This window comes from Perca flavescens, chromosome 20 (assembly GCF_004354835.1).
Source record: "Perca flavescens isolate YP-PL-M2 chromosome 20, PFLA_1.0, whole genome shotgun sequence".
Lineage (NCBI taxonomy): Eukaryota > Metazoa > Chordata > Actinopteri > Perciformes > Percidae > Perca > Perca flavescens.
This window is the reverse complement of record NC_041350.1, coordinates 19,740,024-19,751,473: the sequence shown is the minus strand read 5'-3', so window position 1 is coordinate 19,751,473 and position 11,450 is coordinate 19,740,024. Positions and strand designations below refer to the sequence as shown.

At 40.8% G+C, this 11,450-nt stretch overlaps 1 protein-coding gene across 3 annotated transcripts in view; it reads left to right on the top strand.

Annotated features, from left to right (window-relative positions):
* Nucleotides 1-258: 258 nt before the first annotated feature.
* cdin1 (CDAN1 interacting nuclease 1) overlaps nucleotides 259-11,450 on the top strand; it is a 53,967-nt gene continuing 42,775 nt past the window's right edge. The window contains exons 1-3 of one of the 3 annotated variants that reach the window (XM_028566793.1): nucleotides 260-418; nucleotides 726-869; nucleotides 10,681-10,726. In XM_028566793.1, the coding sequence (XP_028422594.1) occupies nucleotides 763-869; nucleotides 10,681-10,726 (153 nt within the window). In that variant the 5' untranslated portion in view covers nucleotides 260-418; nucleotides 726-762. Of the gene's footprint in view, nucleotides 419-725; nucleotides 870-10,680; nucleotides 10,727-11,450 lie in introns of all 3 variants that reach the window. The other 2 variants (XM_028566792.1, XM_028566794.1) reach the window with 2 other exon arrangements.

Below are 11,450 nucleotides of genomic sequence, written 5' to 3'. Positions count from 1 at the left end.
CTCCATTCTCTCTCCTTCTCTGTGCCTCTTTTTCTCAGTCACTCTCCCTCCCTTCTCTAAAATACAATTTTCCCCGTCCGTACAGTTTCGTCATTTTCATTTTTTTTTTCATTGTTCTGTCGGACCTGAGAGCAGACAACGAGCATTTCAGGTATGTCTACTCATTTTAAGTACCTCCTGCCTTTGTATCGCTTGTATTTGACGAGAATCCAGTGATGCTTCGGTGACGCAGTGAGCACTGCAGCATGTCTTAGCCGGACACCGCCTTCTTGCTGCCAAGTAACCAATCACCGGCAGTTATGCTCAACTCCTCGGATGAAACGACCAATCAACTCGCTGCTCACACAAAAGTCACCTCTTCAACTTCCTAGCGGGAAGCTGCCTATCGGGAAGTGTCCACAGACAGCAGGAATCAGTGGTAAACAACCCCTTTACATGTTACATATTCCTCTAGAGTCATATCTGACAATGTGTTGCATACATAGCCATGCAGTAATCTCTTTCGAATACGAGACGAAATGTTTTTTGTTTATTTTTATGTTATGATTTGCGTTTGGTGTGTCGCGATAGCATAACATAAAGCTAAGTGCAGCAGTGCAGGTAGCTACAGCTGTTATTGACAGCTGTCTGTCGTCTATGGTCGCCTCTAGAGAGTTGTTTACCTCTCGAAATCAGATAGCGTCATGAGCATCCGTTAATGCAACTCTCCCTCTGTGTTCTCACAGTTAGATACCGTCAAAAGCATACAGTCATACTAATCAAATGAAGATGAGGCTATCCCGAGCTGAATATAAAGAGATTGTGAGATGGACTGATCAACTGAGACCCACCCGCCAATGCATGAAGATGCTGAAGGAAAGATTTCCAAAGTAAGTTATAATACGCTGGACTGTATTTTGTGAGCTTCCTTACATGTGCGAATGTATTGTGTGTAGCTACTGTACAGTAGATGTGTGTTCATGTATGGCAGTGTGAAAACGCTAAACTGCTGTCCATAAGCATCTTTTACAATACCTTGTGCATTGTGAATAAATAATCAATGTCTAATGTGTTTAGATAATAATTTAAATACATTTAAGACCACAATTCATTGATGAGTTTACCATCTGTCTATCTATCAACTCCAACAGCATTTTATTTTTTATCTCCCATTATTTTATATTTATAATCCCATTTAATTCATTACTTATGATCGCTAATTAATTCCACACAGGTTTCTGCATAGGCTTCCACCACAGCATTAGCCAATGTTTTGCCATGCAGTGCTTGCACCTCCCAGAAATCGAAGAGAGAGGTTAATGGTTGTGTTTGCCTTTCTCCTTGACACTGAGGGCCTTCACTTTATTGAACGTAACATGTGTAATCCCCCAAGGCCACCAGGACACCATGGCTGATCCTGCCGAGGTCACTTACAAAGTCGTATGTATTTGGAGCTTCCTACTTCCATTGTGCCCTAATCACCAATCTAGCAGAAGGTATCAGGTCCCCAAAGGGGACACAGCGGAGCTTGAGCTTGTCTTTGTTCTCACCGTCAGCATTTTACAGAATATGTCATGCGTATAAAGTTCGTCCTATATCCTGTATGTTTAGGCACCAACACTAGGAGGTCCTTTTCGTGTTTATTTTGAGTGTTCTTTCTCCTTTTTGGTTTCGTAATCCAAACTGTCTTTAACAAACAGTCCAAATGCCAGTATTTCAAAAAGTTGTACTGCTGGGTGTAATAATTAAAGGAAAACATTGGGCCGTTTTCATTCCAATAATTCTGCACGATCTCTCTCTCCTAGAGGTGCTGGCTCTTTTGTTTAGTCTTGCTGGTTATTGTTATTATTTCATTCACCATAACCAATCTTGGGGAGGCCCTTGCTCTTTAAAATCCCTGAGTCTCGTCACTGGGCCTGACAGACAGGCACGGCAGCAGTGTTTTCACAGCCTGCAAAATTATTCTGGTTGTCCAATCAGCTGAGCTGGGCTCTGGAGGGTTAGTGATTGGACTGGCAGGAAATCAGGCTCTTAAGACATAACATATCGACTAGGCCATCCATCATCTCTTAGCATGCGCTCAGGCACGGCAGTCAGCCACCCCCGCCCCACACCCCTCCTGTCCCCTCGGACTGTGTGGGAGCCCTGCCACTGCGTAAATATTGGCCAGGCAGGGGCTGGCAGGAGGGAGGGTGGGGGGTGGTCGAGGGGGGTTAGGGGTTTGTTGTGGACAAGCCTGCACTCCATCTCACTGACTATAATACTCAGAGAGATAGAAAAGACAGGTATCTGGATATCAAATCATTTCACATCGCACTGGGTCGATTTCCAAATGATGCAAGCAATGTTATGTGAACTATAGATTCATGTGTTGTCTACCAGCATCATGGCGGAGGCTGTGGTAGTTTTTTTTTTTGAAGGGGCATGTGCCATATTTTTGTTGCAGATGACACCTGTTATTTATTTAATTGCTAATTTTATAATAAAGTATTATTTCTTATATTTTTAAGCTTCTTTTGTTTTTTGTTTTTTTAAATATGTCGAATCAATATATGGAAAGTTTGGGGTGCGCTGGTAGCTGACCTGTTTTAGCATGTGCCCATAAGGCTTGGTCCTTACAGCAGTGGCCCTGGTTAGAGTCCGACCTGTGGCCCTTTGCTGGATGTCGTCCCCCTCTTTCCTGTCTTCAGCTATTCTATCAAATGAAAGCCCAAAAAATGATGAAAAAATATGTATTTTCTAAGCTCAGGCAGGAAATGCACACTGATAGTATTTAGTTGCAATTAGAGGTGGACTATAGTTCGGTATTATCTGTTATTGACTTAAAGTGTAATCATATTCTGATGATATCATGGTACCGTGTTATCATTTTTTTTTTTTACATTTTGCTGACTATATTATTGTTTTTTTAGCAAGTTGTGATTAAAACATAATAGACTTGTGTGTATTTGATTAGTATATAGTTGATTTAAACTATATTGCCTAGTTTTCTTTATATTAATACATTAGTTTTGAGTTCTTATGATCTAGATCAATATGAATACTCATTATTGTAAATCTCTGAATGCTGTATTGAGTTCAAGACCATTTCATAATCATTGCTTTTGATTGGGGACTTAAAGGGAGGAAAATTTAAACTTTGAACAAAAGGATTGTTATTGGCCATTTCAAGGTAATTTCCACGGGAAGTCTGTCAGTCTTTCTGTTGTACTAGGAGTATGGGCAGTGGGAGGGGAGAGGGAGTGTCCCATACACAGACAGAAAGAGAGAGATTGCGATGTGGAGTCCCTCATCTGTAACGGCTGCATAACACAGATGTTGGGAGTCATCTGTCAGCCTGGCCTCTCTTGCCGGGCCCGAGCTGCTCTGGGGGGAAAAGAATTGGACACGGTGCTGTCACTTTTTACCCCCACTCACAATGGAGGGACATGCAAATATCAACCCCCATTCTTGCCCTCTCTTCCTTGCCCTTCTCTTAGCCAGCCGTGGTGTCCTGCCTAGTATCTGGACCGCGGCTAGGCAGCGAGGGGGGTGGGAGGGCTCATCGCAGGTCGGTGCGGGGAAAAATGTGACATCAGTCCCATCAGGTCCTTCTCTTGCCACGTATTAGAATTGGAAATGATGGGCTGCTCTCTGAGGCCTTGCCTGGCTTCCCTTGGGTCTAGAGGGGACCCCAGTCTTTCCACCCTCTGTCCCCAGAGAGAGTCTGTGTAAGAAGGGCAAGAAAAAGAGGGAGGGAATGTGAGAGTCCTCTGTGTCCTTCTGTGCTGTATTATGAATGAATTTGGATGTAATGATTACCCCCCTTCCATTCAGCTCACTACTCATATGGCGTTCACAGTCATGAAAATAGGAGGGTGTGCAAAAAGGGGCAGATGCCTTAAAAAATGCTTAAAAAGTAAAGTGTGAAGCTCCCTCCCCTCTCAACACAGCCACTGCCTCTCTCTCTCTTTTACGCACGCACACACACACACACACACACACACAGCTCCCCAGTGAGGAGTCCCTGAACGTTTTTCGAATCGGGCCCTAATGTGCCGTTTTCATCAGCACTGAGGCGGGCTGCAATATGGTGCTGGGGCTCGCTCTGGGAATATGAATGTTGATTAAGCATGCGTTCAGCCTTTTGAAATTCTGAAGAAGTGTCAGAATAATGGATGTTGAGCAAATGTCAAGCATTTGTTAATTTCTCTGTTATTTGGGGTTTATCTGGCATGATCTTGGGACAGGGTTGTTGTGGCATGTGCCATTGATATGGTGATTTCTTGGCTACAGACACTTTGTTTTTGATGGTAATATCTCGGCTCAGGACGAAGCTTAGGGACTCTCATTGATTATTTATTGTTGCTGTAGTGTTTATCTGTTTTTTTTACAATCCAGTTAAAGCTAAGGATTTGGTAACAGGCACGATGCATTAAACTGGCAAGCTCTTCATACATTTAGTTTAACTTCATAGCTCCAGAACTCAACAAAGACCTGACAGATTATGATTTTTATTTTTTATATTCATCAGCAAAATCCATGTATTTTTAAAAATCCCTTTTTTAGTATTCATTTCTACCAGCCTATATTTAACAGTGTGGTGCAGAGATTTGGGATTCCAATTACAGTAATCTTTTTAAAAAATGTGTATCTTTTTCAGACTCACACTATTTCAGACCAAGGTGCCCCAATCACTTTGTCAGTCAGTATCAGAAGATTAGGAATCTTGTTATATAACTTAATTAGAAAGTCAACTAAAACATATGCAAATCAAAAAATGCAGTAGCCTTCATCAAACAGCTAAATTATTTTCTGTAACCATGTTTGTTGTTATATTTGCCCACTTAATATCCTAAAAAAAATATGTTTCAAGTTCCAAAACCTTTCGCTTGGATCAAGGTTTTTAAACACGTGCCTTTTTATAACTTGAGAGGGGACCTGAAGACGTACACACACACACACACACACACACAAGCGCACACAAGCGTGTGTGTGTGTGTGTGTGTGTGTGTGTGTGTGTGTGTGTGTGTGTGTGTGTGTGTGTGTGTGTGTGTGTGTGTGTGTGTGTGTGTGTGTGTGTGTGTGTGTGTGTGTGTGTGTGTTTTAACAGTGCTGGTGCTAAATATCCCAGTTGAAGTGTTTCTATATTTAACTGTGATCGCCACTATTGTCTCTGTGGAATCAACTGAGTTGCTCTATTGTAGCTCTTGTGAAGGTAGAATTCTACAGCTTTTTTGTAGACTGGAAGTGGCAATGACATTACCCAGAGACTGATCTAGTGCAGAGCCTGTGGGGGCAGCCACGACGGCCTCCGGTGCAAGGTCTCACACTTCTGGTCGCCCATATTGAACAAAACACAAACTGGCAGTTGGGGCTTAAGGGTACAACCCTTGAAGGCTGAGAGGCTGGCAAACTAATTCCACAGCTTTATGTGGTTAGATGAGCATTGGAAGGGTGAAGGGATGGATGATGTGTTAGCAGAGAGGAGAGATGTAGAAAGAAGAGAAGCTGTGCTGAGTTTACAACTTCATGTCAGGCTAAGAAGTTAATGAATAATAGATGCAATCAATTACCTGATTAGGAAACCCAAGAATGACTACTTCCTCTTCAAATCTTAGGGACGTTGTCTAAGCACACTATAGATTGTAAAATCCTTTTCGGCTCATTGGGCTAAAACCACTGAGGTTAGCAGCCTGTTGTTTAAGTAAGCGATTATAAGGGACACTATCTTGAAGTATAAAAACTGCTGTTCTTGGATTTCGAGACAAAATAAGATGTTAATATTAGTGGGAAATACAGGAATATGAGCAATTGTGAGTAATACCAACATATTATGTGCTGTATTTGGCGGTAGCATCAGTGTCGTCCCCCAACCCCCAAAGCCAAACACACACAGAGGGATACCTAAAGCATAGAGCAGCACGGTTCAGCCGGGCAGCTATGGTAGAGTCTCTTGCCCCGGGTTCTCTTTGCATACTGGGATCAATTGCAAAAGAAGAATGAAACAAATTGCCCAGAATGGTACAAGTTCCTTAGCCACGCTTGGGGGGGAGTAGGCAATTGGTCAGTATAATGTGTTTCTTTGCCAGACCAGTGGACGCTCGGCACTTGACAGACAACATGGACCTCATTTTCAATTTCCACAAGAATTTGCAGAAGCGCCGATGACAATAATTACACTATAACAATGGCAACGCACCGTAATAGTTATAACATGTTTTGTCACACACAGAGTCATGAAGATGCCTAGCTTTCAGGAGGAATCACAATTAGGGTGGTGATCGTGGGATCTTTCCCGCACTTTTTTACCACCGTTATATAATAGTTCTGACATCTCAGGGCATCTCAGCAGACAGAAATTTTAAAGATTGTAATAAAGTGAAGAGGGCTGTGTGGGATCATATTTTTCATCTATTAGGACAATTGTAGGCAGTGAGATGCCCTGTTGTGCTTCTGCTAAAGCCATTTCTGTCCACAGTCCCCCGCAGGCTTGTAGGTCTGTATGGCCTTCTGCAGAGAGAGAGTATGGAGGGGGGCTACTATGAATAAATGTAGTGGAATGTGTACTTTCAGTCAGGCTTTTTGTAAATCTTTCTTCAGTTATGGAAAAAAAGCTTGAAAATATAGTGAAACTGTTGATTTTCTCATACTTTATATGCTAACTAACAAATAATAAAAATGAAAATAATAAAGCATTTCTATGACTACAGTAAATGTCATACATGACTGTTGTTTCATTGACTGTAATAGGAAGAAGGATTTACAGTTGTTTTGCAGCGGGGGAAAAAGTAAAACTAATTTGAACTGTAAACACGTGTGCTCATTGTGCAAGTATTTGTTTGAAGCTGCGTGACACACTGAGATTTGTGTTTGTTTCTATCTCTTGTCAAAATATATCACATTTATACATTAACATGTAAAGATTGTTTTTGGTACACATTTGTTTTGCTGCTGATGACGGTAGGCTTAGCTGAGAAACAGATGTTAGCATTTTGCCTATCAGCATGTGTAATTAGCAGCATTTGCATATCCAGAGTGTTTAACCCGTATTCAGCTGTTTTTTACTTTTTATAATATTGATCTATAGGAAAGTAAATGCGCAATATATTATTGTCCGCAATCTTGCTTGAATGAAATGAGATATAGATGAGATATTAACCCTAAGTATGCTAGGGAAGCATTAGGTAATGACTAAAGTGATAAAGGTGGGGATAACAATAGAACAAAGTATTAAAACTAAGCAATATCTCATTCACTTTGTAAGTGTGAATCATTTCATCCATGCCATTCCCTTTTTTTTTTTTTTTTTTTTTAAATAGCTTCATCGCCATTTGTAAAAATATGTGCTGTGCCTTAATTAGCCAGTTCCATGCCCTGAAGAGTCGCACCATGCAACACTCTCTGCATGCAGATCCACCAAATGCTAAGTACTGTCGCAGCATATGATACCAATGCCATTAGCCAGGTGGCTTTCATTACCTAAATTACAGCTATTGTTTATAATTAATTATTTGTAAATAGGAAGAATCTGAATATAATTGATAGCTTGAATTTCCCCAATCTCCTATTAATTAGGTTGATGGGACTTTCTAGGATTTTCGCTACTGCTTTTCCCTGTATTCTTAATGTACTGTAATGCTGGATGCACGAGGAGATAAGGCAATTCAACACTCAAACACGGATTTGTCAGATTCATAAGCAGTGGATAGCCTAACTTAATAGGGCTTAAAGCACTGACCAGACAGGCATACCAGATCTGTGACAAAGTGAAAGTCCCTAATTGTTTTTAATTTAATCTGCTGCTTTACTATTTTGGGTGCCAGTGCATATTAATGCTCTGTCTTATGTTGTAAGGAAGGGTAATTAGGTTGAGAGTGAATGATTCCCTAACCACTCTTCTGTCTCCCAACCTTCTGTTTCCCCATGTTCTAAATTATATCCAAGAGGGAGGGATTTTTTTTTTTTTTTTTTTTCTCCTCACAAAGGTCAATGTAAAGATGCGCTGCAGTGTCACACTCTTTTTGAAATGTTTTTGTTCAGATATGTTCATTGTTTTCTTTAATACATTTTAATAATATAACACTGGTTGGAAACCAAACCATCAAACGTCTCTCTAATTCCTAATATACAATCAAGTAGACTAATTACATACCGTAGGACGGAGATTGATGAGCTCAGTTGTTTACATAGACATACATTAGATAAAAAAAAAATTAAGATTTGTCTGTCCAGGATGTTGTTTTAGGTTTAATTTTGAGAAGAAAATGTTCAAATCTAACAATTATTTTAGATAAATGAGATCTTGTTACCTTTTTTACTTTTTTCTATTTTCTATTTATTTCATATCATAGCATTATACAATGTTTATACAGAAACTAATCTTTCTGCTGAGCTCATCATGTGTACACATCTGAATAAAATGATGCTCATTAGCTTTGGTTAAAACCAAAAAGGCAGAGAGAAATACATCTGGTTTTGGTATAATTGTAAAATAACCTTTCATAATGTAATTTATTAAAATTAGTTAATTTATTTTTTATAACCACTTGGATAGAACAGTGCTGCAGTGAGTGAGCAGACTGTGCCCAGGAGAACACAGATTGGATATACATTATTGTAGAGCCCGCAATAATTTACTATTAATGTCTGTTAAATGGAGAAAAAACAGGGCATTATACAATATGAGTGCAGTGTAAAAGTTGACAGACTATAAAACGCAGACAACTCTTGGTTTGGATCCAGGAATCTGTCCTTATCTCTTTACATTGCTCCCATTATTATTTTTTTGTCTCTACTTCAGTTATTTTCAGCGTTTGCAATGCTTTTTTTTTACAGTTTTGATGTCGGCAAAACCTGATTTGTGGTAGAAAAGAAAAAACAAAAGTCACCAAAGTTTGTAGTGTTTTTGAAACAGATATGTTTTCCCAGATATTTAGAGCAGTTTATGTCCCTTTTAAAGTTAACAGGGTATAGATTTAGCAATTAGGCAGTAATCATGCTCATTATAGAGAGTAATCCATTTAAAACCTAACAGATGTCTGTTCCAACAGGGGGATCGTGATGGTCCCATGCCAACAATAAGGCTGTAATGTTGATGAAATGCTCAGGTGCAAGATTGAAGTGTGGAAGAATTTCTTTTTTCTTCCCTTAAGTGTCCACATGTTGACAGTTGACCATTTAATGGCCCACTTAATTGCAGTGGCCCCTTCGTCCCCAAGCATCATTGTAAATTAATGCTGAGTTGGCAGTGTTTTCTCAGTTTCCCCCTCTTCTCTTTTACTTCAAACATTTGTTCATTCACTTTTGTATATGTAACTTTGTGGTCGACGAAACTCATCTGTGTGATGGGTCTAGCCCCAGAGAGTTTGAATGGTTGAGAACTAGCTGTTCTCCAGCCAGAGCAGTAAAACACTTTTAAACTGGCATCTATATGATGTCTTTTGTTGGGCTAAGTAATTATAAATTGCTAAACAATTCCAGTGGTTGAAATGTTTTTATTAAGATATGGTCACAGACTGAGACTCCAGACAGAAATCAATGTTTGAGATTCCTTTGGCTTTGTTTACATGCCACATGGTTATTTCATGGTTTATAATGATTGATGGTGAAGGCCTATGTGGACTCAATATTTTAATGCAGATTGAAAGCTTCTCGTCAGTATTTACATGCCATTCTCAGGTGACTTGTAACCAAAAGTCCATTAAATTTAACAATCAAGTGTTGGCTACTGAGAGCAGTATATGGAGACACAAAACCACTGGAGACTATCCCAGAGCAGTTTGCGTATGTCCGTGTGTGCATGCTTCTATTGCATGGTGTTTTTTCATTGATATGCAGGGTGGAGGTATGTATCATCCAATTAGAATAATATCTTTCACCGCTTTAAATATCTTCCCAAAAGATGCTGTGGGGGTTGGGGAGGAGTATCGAAGGGGCTGTGAGTCCATGTTGGAGCTGCCTGTTTTCCAGTTTTTCCTCTCTGCCAGGTGTTTGACATTGACTAGAGCTGGAGATGAATGTAACTTATGGCAACCCATGGAATTGACCGACTCCTGGGAGTCCAAGCTTCCTGCAGTGAAAGTTTCCATTTTCAAAGCCCATCAGTTGCAGTGGGAGGGCTCCAGAATGGCCCATATGCCAGCTCTGACTGTGAAGCGGGAAAACTTTCTCCTACACACACAAACAAATACACACACTCACAGTGGTCAACCCCCTTTCCAAAGAGACATCTACCAATCCAGGGAGAGTAATTGCCAGTGAATGCTGCGTTTCTCTCGGTGATCGGTCTTAAATCGTATCAATTATTTGCATGAATGTCATTAATGTCTCTATAGTTTTGTCATGTTTAGTTTGGTTATGAGTGAGCGTTCTTTACAACAGCAGAAACTGCACTGAACAATTTAGCTTTCAAGACTCTTACAGAAGAGTGAGGGGATGGAGGAAGATGGTATGTATGAATGAGTGGGGGAAAAAAAAAAACAGGGTATATTTTTCTCATCTCTCATACCACACAACCTCCCCCTTTTCTCACCACCCCCCATGCCATCGTGGCAGGAATCCTTTGTCAGAGGTGTTCATCTGGAACAACTTTGCCACACTTGTTTTCATGTTCTTTTAGATTACAGGGCAGCTGGCCCCAGCTTTGAAGCTCCCCCTCTTCCTTTGTCTCTGTGCAATGCACTCTGGTAATTAACTTTGTCCTTCTTTTATTTGTTCCAGTCACTCGCAGTCCACTCTTCTGAGCATCTTCTCCCTGGAGTACCAGGTTAGAAGTTTTCTTCCTTTGTGAGCCCTGACAGGTGCCTAATTGAATGATGAATGTCCCTTTATTTCTTTGTAATTGAACTGCCAGCTCTCTGATTGGTTTGGAGAATGCCCGCCCCCACCCCCCCTCGCCATACCTCCGTGTATTTCACCACCCCCTCCTCTTCCTCACGTTCACGTTGAGGACCCTTGCCTGCCTGAGCCTCAGTGGATGTCTGCCAAGCCTTCCCATCCATCTGTCTAATAACATCTAGCCCCTGCTTATTTGGTGGACCTGTAATAAATTATGCTAAACCATTATTATTCTGACAATAATAATTTCCCCGTGTAGTGCGGCTGCGTGTGCTAAATGTTTGCTGACTCGCACTGTCACTGCTGCTTTCCACGGCTGACAGCGGATGATGATAAATGGCCGCTGCCGCCAGTGGCAGAAGGCAGCACAGGCAGAAAATGGAGTCATTTATCATCCCCCTGACAGGTGTCAGTCACACTGCCGGTCTCTGTGGAATTACATTTTCTGTGTGTAGTAGTTTTTAAATAAGTTGTTTTTTAACCAGTGCTCTTCCTCTTTTATCCCTGTCCTCCACCTTCTCGCCGAAGATGGCAATTGAATTGCATGGAAATGTCAGGGTGTGGAATGTGGAATAGGGTCATTGTTTGATCGAAAAAGGGGAAATGAATACAAGGTTTGAGTGAGGGGGGAGACGGCGATGGGGGTTTGAACA